Genomic DNA, 15224 nt, shown 5'->3' with positions numbered 1-15224 from the left:
ACATGATGTTCGTGACGTACCGCTGTGAAATCAGAATTACCTCAAGGATGACTACAAATGACAGGAATTTATACCCGGTGGTATCACATATGGAGACACCATTAATCGCACAACTGTGCCTCTACAAAACAGTGGAGGAATGTGGTCTGTTCACACGTCGCAGCCATATCACCCGTCGATGGTCATCCGGGAACTGCAGAACGATTCCCCGCTAAGCACAATGATACGCCATTCAACACCAGTCACCGCAACTCTCCAAACGTTGCCGTTTGTTTTGTGGTGTCAACGACACGCTTCTTCTGGGACAGTAAAACCCTAATCCGGCTGCTGCTAGGCTGCATCCAATGGTGCGTCGTGGAACAGAATGTTACAGGGAGACCATTACTTGTTTTCGGATGGCAGGCACTGATGTGAAGGGGCTAGGATGTGTTTGGTACACAGGGCAGCGATCCACCCTTGTGGTGGTCAGACGTGGCCGGCTGGATTGTTGTCTGGCAGTACGCAGAAGAGAATAGAAAACACACCATTACGGATACATAGCGTGTATCCGCAGAACTTGTTGCCTATAACTGAAAAAGTATCATGAATATCTCTCCATTGGCAAAAGATTCAAGAATAGTCCCCCTTTCGGATCTCTGGGAGGTGACTGCCAATGGGGAGGTGATCATGAGGAAAAGACTGAAGAACCAGTGAAAGGATAACGTTCTACTAGTCGGTAGGTGCAATGGCAGAAGCTTGAACGTGTTAGGGAAGCTAGAAACTCTGAAAAAAAAGATATGCAAAGGCGCAATTTAGATATAGTAGGGGTCAGAGGAGTGAATGGAAAGAAGACAAGGAATTCTGGTCAGATGAGTATAGGGTAATATAAACAGCAGCAGAAAATGTATCACAGGAGTAGTTTCGTTATGAATAGCAAGGTAGGACAGGGAGTGTATTACTGTTAACAGTTCAGTGAAGAGCTGTTCATACCAGAATCTACAGCAAACAACACCAACAGCGATAGTTTAGGCATACATCCCGACGTCGTAAGCTGAAGATGGAGAAATAGAGAAAGTATGTGACGATAATGACAGGGTAATACACTACGCAAATAGAGACGAAACTCTGATAGTAATGGGATACTGGGATGCAGTTGTAGGGGAAGGAGTAGAAAATACATTACAGGACAAAGTGGGCTTGGAACAAGCAACGAGACAGGAGAAAGACTAATTGAGTTCTGTAATAAATTTCAGCTAGAAATAGCAGTTACATTAGTAATGGTCAGAGAGGGATTCCGGAATCAGATTCTGGACTGTAAGGCATACCCAGTAGCAGACACAGACTCAGACATCAATGTAGTAGTGTGAAGAGTAGGCTGAAGTTTAGGAGATTAGTCAGGAAGAATCAATCAGCAAAGAAGTAGGATACGGAGGATGCACTAAGGAATGACGAGATAACGTTGAAGATCTTAGAGTTTATAGATACAGCAGTGAGGAATAGCTCAGTAGGCAGTACAGTTGAAGAGGAATGAACATCTGCAAAAAGGAGAATCACAGATGTTGGAAAGAAAAACTTAGGTACAAAGAAGCCAAATGGGAACAAACCATGGGCAACAGAAGAAATACTTCAGTTGGTCGATGAAAGAAGGAAAATTCAGGAATTTTGGGTTACAAGTCGCTGAGGAATGCAATAAACAGGTAGAGCAGGGAACCTAAGACGAAATAGCTGCACAAAAAATGTGAAGAAATGGAAAAGGGCATGACTGTCCGAATAAATGACTCGCCATATAGGAAAGTCAAAACAACCTTTGGTTAAATTAAAATCAAGCGTGGTAACATTAAAAGTGTAATGGAAATTCCACTCTTAAATGCAGAGGAGAGTGCGCATAGATGGAAAGAGTACATTGAAGGGGGGTGATTTGTGTGATGTGATAGAAGAAGATACAGTGGTCCGATTTAGAACAGATATACACTATTAGAATCGGATTTTAAAAGAATTTAAGAGAATATTGGAGGACTTAAGATCAAGCAAGGCAGAAGAGATAGATATCATTCTATCAGAATTTCTAAAATCATTTGGGTAAGTGGCCACAAGACGACTATTCACGTTGGTGCATACAGTGTATGAGTCTGGCAATCTACCATCTGAATTTCGGAAAAATATCAACACACAATTCTGAAGATAGCCGACAAGTGCAAGTATTATCGCATGATTACCTTAACAACTCATGTATCCAACTTGCTGCCAAAAATAATATGCAGAAGAAAGGAAAAGAAAATTGAGAATTCGTTATATGACGTTTAGTTTGGCGACGGAAATGTTAAGGATCTAGAGAGGTAATTCTGACATTGTGGTGGATAATGGAAGCAAGACTAAAGAAATATCAAGGGCAGCAAGGTCCCCGGGTCTCTAAACTTGTAGTATTGTGGGCAGACCCTTCCAACCGGGCCGAGATTTTGCCAAAGTAAAGCGCCAATTGGACAGAATTTTGCACGATATCCCTCAATCCAACTATCTATGCCAAGACGAATAACTGATTGCGCAGAGGTGAACCAACACGTTATTGATTTGCTCAATTTGTGAAGCTCTTTCTCTTTAATAAATTATTCAATTTTTCTCTAATAGCAATAATTTGTTTGTCTCTAAACGTACATCACACCTAACAATTTCCGCCCCATTCAGGTAACTCCTTAGCGGTGGGTCTTCTATTTCTTGATAACTAAAGCTATTTCAAACACAAATAGTTCGCACTCGTAAAATAAAATGAAGATGTGAAGAAGGAACTACTTTGAAAATTTCTCATATATTTAAAATAGAATGGCAGTTCGGTACTCAAACCAGGAATTCTGTCTTTCGCAAGAAGTGGCGTAAAGGACTAGCCCAGTCCACGACTCACGACAGGGCGTTGAGAAGTTGGAGGAAAGTACCGACCGAGCTGAACATTTTTGAACGAAGCGGATGGAGAAATTCAAACTTATCATGGTTCTGAAATAGTTTTTTGGATGGTGTGTTGTAAAATGTTAAGAACGTAATAAGGAAAGAGGTACTTACGTGTGAAAATGTTAGGAAATATTTCGTTGTCTGAAGTGAATTTTGGGTGTTATTGTTGCAAACGACATCTGAACAGAGGTACATCCAGTTCACGAAGGGAAATATAACTGTATCCAAATCGTGACAATACTCTGCGCTGCATAAATTGGAGTGCGGGCAAAGTTGCCAACACTTATCTTAGTCCTCATATCTCCCAGAATGCTTTATTTCTCGATTAAATGGCGTTCGCCATTTAAGACCATACACTCACAATCAGAGAAGCTGTAATGATTCTGAATGAACTAACAAAGACACAGTCATAACATTTTTTTCTGGCTGCTAAAGTGGTCTACCTGAGATCGCATAAGCATGCAAATATATGAACAAACGGTTGCTGTAAGTGAAAATAACGCATGTTACTTTGAAACTTGAACTTGGATATGTGTCTAAGACGGGGAAGAGCTACTGCCTTTCGGTGAGTGGAGGAGGGTACTTCAGGTAGTATACCACTTTCGTAGAACACAGCAACAATGCGTGTCAGTTAGGCTCGGTATGAGCCAAAATTCCTCAAATTTTTTAGTCACTGACATTTCGCTAGACGAATACGTAGCAACGTAACCTGTTATCGGACTTTTATTAGAATACAGGTTCCTGAAATTTTAAATATATATCTAGCTACGCACAGTTTCTCTTTTGTAGCGTCTGCCACTAAAGTTTGCCGAGTGCCTCCGTGGCACCCTCATGTTTACCAAAAGAAGTGATTAAAAAATTTCTCACACTTCTGTGGACCTTTTCTGACTACTCCGTTGATTTGACATGGCAAGGATCTCAGAGTGATGAGAAATTCACAAAACTCAGCCCCAATATCAAAAACATTTCCCTGCTGTTATCAAATACAGAATTCTACAATTCTGGTTACACATCCGTTGTTGTTGTTGTTGTTGTTATTGTCTTCAGTCCTGAGACTGGTTTGATGCAGCTCTCCATGCTAATCTATCCTGTGCAAGCTTCTTCATATCCCAGTACTTATTGCAACCTACATCCTACTGAATCTGCTTAGTGTATTCATCTCTTGGCCTCCCTCTACGATTTTTACCCTCCACGCTGCCCTCCCATGCTAAATGTGTGATCCCTTGATGCCTCAGGGCATGTCCTACCAACCGATCCCTTCTTCTAGTCAAGTTGTGCCACAAACTCCTCTTCTCCCCAATCCTATTCAGTACCTCCTCAATAGTTATGTGATCTACCCACCTAATCTTCAACATTCTTCTGTAGCACCACATTACGAAAGCTTCTATTCTCTTCTTGTCCCAACTATTTATTGTCCATGTTTCACTTCCATACATGGCTACACTCCACACAAATACTTTCAGAAACGACTTCCTGACACTTAAATCTATACTCGATGTTAACAAATTTCTCTTCTTCAGAAACGCTTTCCTTGCCATTGCCAGTCTACATTATATAACCTCTCTACTTCGACCATCATCAGTTATTTTGCTCCCCAAATAGCAAAACTCCTTTACTACCTTAAGTGTCTCATTTCCTAATCTAATTCCCTCAGCATCACCCGACTTAATTCGACTACATTCCATTATCCTCGTTTTCCTTTTGTTGATGTTCATCTTATATCCTCCTCTCAAGTCACTGTCCATTCCGTTCTACTGCTCTTCCAAGTCCTTTGCTGTCTCTGACAGAATTACAATGTCATCGGCGAACCTCAAAGTTTTTATTTCTTCTCCATGGATTTTAATGCCTACTCCGAACTTTTCTTTTGTTTCCTTTACTGCTTGCTCAATATACAGATTAAATAACATCGGGGAGAGGCTATAAACCTGTCTCACTCCCTTCCCAACCACTGCTTCCCTTTCATGCCCCTCGACTCTTGTAACTGCGATCTGGTTTCTGTACAAATTGTAAATAGCCTTTCGCTCCCTGTATTATACCCCTGCCCCCTTTAGAATTTGAAAGAGAGTATTCCAGTGAACATTGTCAAAAGCTTTCTCTAAGTCTACAAATGCTAGAAACGTAGGTTTGCCTTTCCTTAATCTCAGTATTGCCTCACGTGTTCCAACATCCGTAGCTTGTATAAAAAATCTTACGAGGCTCAGCAAAATGTCAGTACATATACCTGCCACGAAATTCGTTTACAGGACGCTTTCGTTACTCACAGCACATCCGGATGTGGCCGCCTGCGTGGATGCTGTTGCAGAGTGTGTGCTGTTGCAGATGCGCGTGGGTCTGCACACGGGCACCGTGCTTGCCGGCGTCGTGGGCCGCATGATGCCGCGCTACTGCCTGTTCGGGAACAACGTCACCATCGCCAACAAGTTCGAGTCTGGCTCGGAACCCCTGCGCGTCAACGTCAGTCCCACCACGCACAGGTGAGCGGCCTAAATGTCGCCTTCACCACACAAACATTCTATTTCCACAGAATGTTAGAAGCTATGTTCTGTTGACTTTCCTTGTTATAGATGTAGTAGTAGTAGTAGTAGTAGTAGTAGTAGCAGCAGCAGCAGCAGCAGATTTATTCCTCCGTAGATCTCTTTTTACACGTGTATACGACATGTCAAAGTATTAACAAATTTAGATCAATTTAAAATAAGCTAATTCGTATACACATATATTTAGCGACTTCTAGTTAGAGACAATCATTGGATTTACTCCTGGTATACAATACTTTTCTTACAAATAAGTTGTTCTCTCATGTCTCACTATCAGTCACTCCACACACTATTCGCACATTGTTTCATAGCACTTCACTCACTAAACACACACACACACACACACACACACACACACACACACACACACGCGCGCGCGCGCGCGCGCGCACACACACTGGTGATCTCTGGGCCAGTTTCTGTACCGCAATGTCCCATTTGCTATCCTGAAAAACCAGTCACCATCACTCCATAATGAGTGAGATGTTGAGCTCAGAAAGAGGAAGAGGTGTTAGTATTCTGTCATACATAGCTTGGGGGTAAGTATTTGTAGGATGGAAGAAAACAATGGAAAGTGGCATAAAGTGAAGGTATTATGTCGAATTTTGGATATTTTATAACCATTGTTGTTATTATTTATTTGTATAACGTTTCTTATCAAATGGCTCTGAGCACTATGGGACTTAACATCTGTGGTCATCAGTCCCCTAGAACTTAGAACTACTTAAACCTAACTAACCTAAGGACATCACACACATCCATGCCCGAGGCAGGATTCGAACCTGCGACCGTAGCAGTCGCGCGGTTCCGGACTGCGCGCCTACAACCGCTAGACCACCGCGGCCGGCCCGTTTCTTATCGAACCCCTTCAATGTATAAATCCTTCAATGTATAAAATGTATACTTTTTATCTGCCTTTTGAAATAAGTTTATTTTTGCAATTTCTTTAATCTCTTTTGGTAATTTATTGTACAGTTTTATTCCTTGATAGAAAATGCTGTTTTGAGTTTTATGTTTATTTCCTCTTGAAAATGTAAGTTGAGTCTATCTCTTGTTGCATGGTCACGGACAGAGCTGTTTGTGCCGCAATTACCAAAGTTATTTGTGATGTGTACAACTGACTGGTAAATGTATTTACATGAAGCAGTTAAAATCCCCAGTGTTGTGAACAAATCTTTACAATGAGCTCGAATAGTATTTTTGGTTACCATTCTTATGGCTCTATTCTGGAGTTTGAAAATTGTGTTCATATTTCGTGCATTTGTTCGCCAAAAAGAATGCCATAGCTACTAACTGAGTGTACATATGAATAACATGTAAGAAAAACACACTGCATTTTACACACTGATGATAGGAGTCTAAGGCCATAACATGCTGATGACATTCTGGTTGCAAGTACCTTTGTGTGTTCACACCACTTCAACTGAGAATCAATATTCATTCCTAGAAGTTTTGCATTTGTTACACAGTCTATAAAGTAGACCTCTACATTTAATTTAACATTGTCATTTTACCTCTTAAAACTGAAATTCATGGCATTAGTTTCCTTTATGTTCAGTGTCACTTTATTGCTTATTGACCAATCATAAACATCCTTGAGAGTTTCATTTGATTTCTCAGCATGGAGTTCTCTTGTTTTCTCAGTAACTACAATATTGCTGTCATCAGCGAAGAGCATTTTTTCACTAATAACCCATTTCTGAAAACTGTGATTTAGCGCTAATGTCATTAATAATTCCCGTGAAGGTCGCCATCTGCAAGTACTAAGGCCTGACGATGGATAGAAGGCAAGGGGGTGCGGAAGGAAGCGGTATGGATAGTTGCTTATGATCACTCCGAGTTCGTTTTGAATGTCAATCTTCCTTCCTAGGTATTCAAGGAAGATAAAATTTCCGTCCTTCGAATATCCGAAGTCACATTGAGCTAAATTTGGAGAACAGATTGGTCCAGGAACGAATTCAAATCCCAATTCAGGCAACCTCGCCAATACGATTGCTCCATTTTGGGATGAGTTCCCCTTTATCAATCTTGGTCTCTTCGTATTCAATCTCGTATTAAAATAAGCCAACTACTAAGCAAAATAGGTCTGAGTTATTATTTTTTGGTTTCATACACTAGGAACAAGAAAAATCAGTGGCCGTTATATTTTCAATATGCTAAAATTATATTCTCCTTTTTCGGACCTTTCTCACAGAACTTTTTCGTCAGTCGTTTTGAATTCTGTTTAAACCTGATGTGGCTTCAGATTTCAAGAATTACGATTTGGGAAATTTCATAGACATCGTGAATAAAAGCAGAGTGCAAAGAGAGTGTTGGAAAATTCTTTCTAATGTTCGTTTGATGAAGCACATTTTCACTTCCAGTTTTTCGTGCAGAATTAAGTGTAATGGTCAATGATAATCCTGCAGAGTCAGATGTCGAGCAAATTCATTAAAAGATTTTCTATTACGATATCATAAATTTTGTTACACTAGCTCCACACCCGCTGCTTCACTCCTGTAGATTGAATGGCCTGCAGAGATTTTTCTGTTTTCATTTCATCGAATTTTTACGATGTTCACCAACTGCTACACATTCTAAGCTCTTCACACTAATTAAGGCCGTTTATGCATAGTCTTTTTCTAATGTATTTCTGACCAAAAAGCGATTCTTGTAGCTGGAATTCAAAGTTTTTGTTAATAATTTCATTTGCGTTCTCTTGAGTGAAATTTCCATGTAACTTTCATCCCCTAACATCTACTTTCGTATATCTGACCGACAAGTAAAATACCAATTCTTATATCTGACCTAGAAGTGAAATGCGAATTATCATAAATTTAGCTTCAAATTTTTTTAAATGTTACCAAATATTTTCTTATTAACTTTCATCCCTATTACACTCCCGTAGGGGTTCAATTTCAGGAATCACTGAAACAGTTATTTTTTATATCTGACCGAAAAGCCAAGTACTAATTGTCACAGATATAGCCTTAAAATCCTTTGGTGGTTATTTTGTAATTATTTATTTTCAGGAACGCTTTACCCTCTCAGTGGTTGAGATTCCAAAAATTCTCAAACATGCATTTTTTATTTTCTGACTGAGAAAGGAAATACAAATTTTTCTAAGTATAGCTTCAAAATTTCCTTAATTGCAATTTATTTTCAGTCTTTCATTCGCTATTTGATGACGTTAGGGGTAGAATTGACAATCCTTTCTTAAACGATGCCTACGTTATGAGATCCACACCGACTTCAAACTTCAAGTTTCTGTTCTTAGCGATTTAGGCTGGCCAATGATGAATCAGTGAATCAGTCTGACCATACTTCACCCAATTACGAACTAAATTTCCAAAACAGTGAATCACGTATCTTTTCATCTGTAACCAAGAAGCCAAACACCATTTTTGTCTGTTATCTACATTGTCATGGCAAGACATCAGCCCCTGGAACTCCACGACTTTCGAGAATGCTTTTATTTTAAGTCTGAAGTCGCATATTATATATTTTTGAGTGATATAATTACAGATTAACAATTATGAGATTATCAGATTACAGGGCCGGCCGCGGTGGTCTCGCGGTTCTAGGTGCTCAGTCTGGAACCGCGCGGCTGCTACGGTCGCAGGTTCGAATTCTGCCTCGGGCATGGATGTGTGTGATGTCCTTAGGTTAGTTAGGTTTAAGTAGTTCTACGTTCTAGGGGACTGATGACCACAGATGTTAAGTCCCATAGTGCTCAGAGCCATTTGAGCCATCAGATTACAGAATAACAATTATGTTTTTTTTCCTTTATTTGTACTGTGAAACCTTGCTTCTTGACAAATATCATGATTCTAGGTGAACAGAAAGTACCGTATAGACTTTAATCAGTGAGTTTCTGAGCATTTGGGTATGTTACATATACGACCGTATCTTCTGATAGCATAAACTCAGAAGCTTAACTGTTTGACAACAGTGTCCGTAGACTGACCGTAGACAGTATATGACATGAATTTCACAGTCCATAGATCCCTTCCTTCCTGAGAAAACGTATTTTAACAGACGGACAAACAGACTGTGGGGTATATTGTGAGAAAAGAAATTTCTTTAGAGTGATATAATTACAGATTAATATTTTTCATACTTTTTTATTTCAGTTTTACTTTGAAAGACTGCAGCTTGGCAAGTTACATGATTCTAGGTCTGTGGGGATGTGTGTGTCGGTGAGTGTTGAAATATATGACATAACCGCCCATACCTTACAAGTGTTCATTTACTAAACCGTGAAAGGACTATAGGTCTTAGTGTGTATGAGATAATTTTTAACATGATACTTCTACCCGTTTCTGAGAAAAAGGGCTCCTAACAGACGGACGGACAGACAGACAGTCGGAAAACAAATAGCAAAAAACCTTTTTTTCGTCTGATATAGTTACAAATTAGCAATTTTCTGTTTTTCTCCTTTATGTGCACTGTTTAACTTTGCTTCTTGCCAAATTTCATGACACCGGTTCAACGGGCAGTACCCAACAAGTTTTGATAAATAAGTTTGCGAAAAAAACCTATGAATGGCTTTATTTTTGAATTGTTTTCATCACCAATGAGACGTAGATCTTAGAATACTGCATAAGTTTCAATTTTTCATGACTGCCCCTTGCCGAAGAAAAGGGATTTTAATAGTCGGTAGCGGTTCTAGGCGCTCAGTCCGGAGCCGCGCGACTGCTACGGTCGCAGGCTCGAATCCTGCCTCGGGCATGGATGTGTGTGATGTCCTTAGGTTAGTTAGGTTTAAGTAGTTCTAAGTTGTAGGGGGCTGATGACCACATATGTTAAGTCCCATAGTGCTCAGAGCCATTTGAACCATTTTTGTAATAGTCGGGCAGACAGACAGACGGACGTTTTTACTGTGTCTCGCACAGAGTCCTGAAAAAGGAGCGATGAGACAGAAATATTATTGCAAGAACGTCTACCTTACTTGGCCGAGAAGTACAATTCTTTACAGAAGAGAATGATAGAACACTGTAGCGGCAGAAATGAGATTTTCAAGAGGAACGCAAGATTACGTACATCTCAACATGAAAAGGTACAGAAGTGACTACGGAGCTACAAAGTATGAGCAGCATGAACGAACACATCAGGTATAAACGAGTAAATCGCTTAGATACTATGGACTGCATTCGCGTTGAGAATTTGAGACGTATGTACTACATCAACGTATGCCCAGTCGATCCATCTCAATATCTCTTTCAAGTGCAAGAGAGTATTTGAAAGTTCTAAATACCTTTCTTTTCCCAAGAGCCCCAGAATTTGTGAAGGAGAGAGTAAAGTGCCCTTTTTAGCTTTGAAATACTGTCTTATTGTTGCAGGTGGCTGGTGCAGACACCAGGTTTCGAGTTTGAGGAACGGCCTCGCGAGTGTCTACCAAAGGGATTCCCCAAGGACATCCCGGGCACGTGCTACTTCGTGCTCGGCTACAAACACCCGTCTCTATCGGCGGACCGACCTCTCGCAGACCACGTGGAGGCGGCGATTGCCGAGCTCGGTCTGCAGCACCGCTAGGCGGCTCAGCGCCACGTGCGTCTGTGAGCAGACCAGCAGGCGCTACATTCAAGGCGTAAACCACTACGGACCAGGGAGTGAGGTGCTGGAGAAGGAAAATTTACGAGAGAGCAGACAGGTCCTCGAATTGGCATTCGTACATTCGTATATGCTACATGAATTTAAGGCACGAAGCAGGAGAATATGGTTGTCTATTGACAAGTTTTCGATAATGTCAGACACTGTGAAATCTCCTCTAATATTTCATGTTACCTTTAGTCCATGCGATCCGCGAAAGGTGTACTTCTTTAGCGTAAATCCCTACGAACAAGCTTCTACTGCTAAATGAAAGTTCCATGATGTTGCAGATCCCCTAAATACATTAAGAGAGAGTCGTAACCGATCGTGGTGAAGTACTCTCACTGCATCAGCGCCCGTGGCTGGTTGAATGACCCGTGATCCCGCGTGGATGAAGCTTAAACGCGAGCAGAAAATTCTCAGTTATGACAACAAAAACTGTCGGGAGACTATTAATGTTACCAACAGCGTCCCTAAAACTCACTTTTACGGTGACAAATGAAAATTCAGATATCATCTTCTACGACTAATCTTGTGCAATGAATTACACAATTATTAAAACGTCACTCTAAGATTTCTGTTAGTTAAGTGCTTCGTAAACCACTTAAGAGGCATATCTCTCTTCCGGTGACTATTTACTCAATGTTTCTCCCACTGTTTGGGAGGGATGTCTTGTGTGCCTTTCCATCTGTTCTTTCATAGTCAAAGCGTTGGCAATATTGACTCTAAAATATTCCCTTCGTGTTACGTACCTTGGATGCCCATCAACAGCACAGCAAAGTGTTAAATTGTATCTGTTTTCCTCTGTTTCTTGACTCATTCCTTGGCGGGAGACCAATACCTACGTGACTTCGATTAAATGAAGTAGGAACTACCAAACAAACCACTGAACCTGTTTACTCATCCGTTAGTGTTTGTAAATTAACGAGAAGTGTAATTGTCTGCAGCCAAATACATTTCTCAACATATTATCAAGGGAACAAATATTTTGAGGCATGGGAGGAGAATATGCCAAATGTTTTAAATAAAAAATAGATCTGCAAAGTCTCGTTATATATTTTGTGTCTTGTATAAGGAAGTTCAGTGCGTACTCACTGATATTCATAACGATAATGCGAACGAAAGGTGTTAGGGCAGACGCTAGGCGTAGCTGTATCCAGTGCATCAAAACATTTATCGATGTTGAATTGTACCTCACCTGGACAATTAATCAAAGTGCTCTTCACTAAGTTATAAACTGACAAAATAATACTTATTAGGCATTCTCCGTCTGGACCATGTGATATCAGCACCAACGTTGAAAAACAGATAATGCAGTTCATTATCTGCAAACATCACACTACAGCTCATAATGTGTTACGTAAGTAAAACTTTTATTTGGTATGTGACGTGATATCTTGAAAACATATAGCACCAGTGCAAATATTTAACCAAAAAACTTTACTGGTTTATTTAAAACTTCTGAAGATTGGTATTAAACCTTACCATTCATAGAGTGCAAAAATCCATCGACCGAAGACCGCATCAAACAGTAATTTGTGCCGGTCACCAGGCGATAATAGTTGATAACGCATAGTAAGTCATGCTGTAAGGATATAAGTGAAAGCTGCTTCTGAATCTGCCATTGAGGACTGTGAAAGTAAAACGAAGAAAAATCACTCATGCTTTCCATTCTTTTTGGAAACACTTTTCCCATCTCATTAGTAAAACCTAGAGTTAATGGCGCCCCGTGGAGCACAGTTCTTGATTGAAATGCTTACTATGTGTGAAACAGTAAGGTCAATTTCCAGATGATATAGTTGCAATAAATATAAGATCATAACACACGAAAGTTCAAGGAAAGCCATAAACAGCTACGTGCTACGCCGTTCATACACACATTTAAACGATTCCAACAGATCGTAGCAATACTTGTTCCTTAGTTACTCAGGAAGTGAATTTATGTTTATATTGCGTTAGAAAGATCTAAACTCCAGTATATCAACCGCTCTCAGCTCATAGCTCCAAGAACCCTGGGTAACAATTCGCGTAGATACTTACTTTCACAACTGTTAGCGTCCAAAGTGAAACCAAAACTTTGGCCCTGTTGAGCTTACAATACGCCCAAAGTAGGTTAACATGAAAGCTACCTTTAGAAAATCTTAACAGTTTGCCTATGTAATCATGTCAATGATGCTTTGTACTCCAGTGAACAGTTGTTAGTAAGAAACTGTAGTCAATCCGTCTCTCCATTCATGGACAATCACATCGAATGAATTAAGTCACGTCTGTAGTTTCATCAATACATGACATCAAATCACTATGCTTTTGGCATCGTTTTATAGTACGTGCTTTTGTGGTCATAATTCACTAAAATAGTAGAATGATTACTCCCTGAAAATATCTACAGGGAAGACCTACGAATTAAAATTAGTGTTTTCATTCAACTCCCTACGCAGCATACTTCAAAGCCGCTTTTCGCGTGAGGATATTACATTTGAGGAACTGTCTTATTGTCTTTGTTTTGGAAAGCAGAGATCATTTTAACACTGTTCCCTTAATTTTAAAAGAGGTGGGATTGATATAATCTGAAGGACATTTCAGGAAAAGTTGAGTACAAAAATTAGTTCTCAAAATGTGGATCTTACATTGACAAAATGCGGAACTTTTGGGAAGGAGATTGTCTGCGAATTTTTCATGTATATGGTACGCTTTTTTAGGATGAAAATGTCAATGTTATTCTTGTCAGACAGTATCTAGTCTGTATCGGTTGGTTCTGAGTGAAATGTTAGAACTTTTTAAGCCTATTGCGTATTTCTTGAGGACACGAATTCAGAACAGCCAAGAAATGCTTTCAGAGTTGCTAAGAACTATTCAGATTGTCGAATGCGTAACATAGACGCAGAAAACTATCTGTAACAAAATTTGATATATTTGAGTGGAAGAGAAACAAACATTCCAGAAGAAAAGGTCTAATTAATGTATAGAAATTCTAAAGGCAGATTAATGGAATGTTTATAACGAAACATTAAACGTAACAGGGCACATCTCTTTTCATTTTTCTCCTTTTTAGGAGCACAGTTTTTTTGTGGTTGAACTCAATTCAGATGGGTAAATATAGCATTAGTTGTCTGCTTTAAAGTTTTTCGGTAGGAATGCTGAGGAGAACACTATTACCTTCAGCACGTAAGAGACATGACAGCTGAAGAAAAGCACAAAGTGTTAGAGTTCGAAAAGAAAGGCATAGCTCCAGTAGAGTAAGAGCGTCCGCGCGATTCGCCTATGACACAGCTGCTAGCATTCGCTATGGAAGCACTGCTCTCTCTTATGACATCTCTTTCGCCTGTGCGACGTGAAGCTTCACTTAAGATACGTATATCAATTCATTCTCAATAGAAATTGTTTGCCTGCAGATACAGTACAATGTTACTTGAAAATATATGTAATTATTTAACCGAAACTGATGTAAAAGTGAAATTAATAAAATATTTATTTCTCTCTGTCTTGCAGCAGTTTCACTCAATGACTAACATACATATTAGAAAGTCTTTCGTCGGATAATATCTACGTACAATTCTTCATTTCTCTTTCCGTCATTTCCTCTGTTCTTCCCCTTTCGTCTCTCCCAATCCTAACAATCTGTAGTTTGCTCACCGACTATTTCAGTTTATTTCATTAGTATCAAGAGAATTTATATGTTTATTATGCCTTCCAGTTAATTCATTTAGCTGTGTACATCTAGACAAAGACTACATCATTGCTACTCATTAGTACTGCACTGTTATCAACGTGTTGTCTGTAATATACGATGGCTGTTCGGAAAGTAAGGTCCGACCGGTCCCCAAATGAAACCTCTCTGAAAATCAAAAATATTTTCTTTCCAACAGTGAGCTAAGCCTTCCCGGTACTTCTCTACATACTCGCAGATCCAGTTAAGGCATCTGAAATAGTGATATACCAACTTTACAATGACCTCTTCATTGACGGCAGCCGCCTCTGCCTCCCGCCAATCATCTACGCTGGCCTGCAGCTCGTTGTCTGTGCCAAATTGTTGTCTTCGTAACCAGTGGTTCCTGCGACCAGAGATGAGGCTCAGGGGGAGCCAATTACGGGCTCTTTGGTAAGTAATCAAACGCTTCCCATCGAAACACTGCAGTAGCGTCTTCATTGTCCATGCAGAGTGCGGCCAAGAATCGTGATGCAGAAGGAAACTTACTGCAG

The 15224-nt window shown here is 40.0% G+C and overlaps 1 protein-coding gene across 1 annotated transcript in view; it reads left to right on the top strand.

Moving 5' to 3' along the window:
- Window positions 1-14507, top strand: part of LOC124622908 (head-specific guanylate cyclase-like) — a gene marked incomplete at its 5' end in the record, with an annotated part of 502892 nt that extends 488385 nt beyond the window's left edge. Inside the window, 2 exons of the mRNA XM_047148698.1 lie at window positions 5239-5393; window positions 10775-14507. Coding sequence (XP_047004654.1) covers window positions 5239-5393; window positions 10775-10967 — 348 coding nt within the window. The remainder of the gene's footprint in view (window positions 1-5238; window positions 5394-10774) is intronic.
- Between the last annotated feature and the right edge of the window lie 717 nt (window positions 14508-15224).

Source organism: Schistocerca americana, chromosome 7 (genome assembly GCF_021461395.2).
Source record: "Schistocerca americana isolate TAMUIC-IGC-003095 chromosome 7, iqSchAmer2.1, whole genome shotgun sequence".
NCBI classification, from domain to species: Eukaryota; Metazoa; Arthropoda; class Insecta; order Orthoptera; family Acrididae; genus Schistocerca; species Schistocerca americana.
The sequence above is the reverse complement of the archived record's forward strand: the minus strand, read 5'-3'. Positions and strand labels throughout refer to the sequence as shown.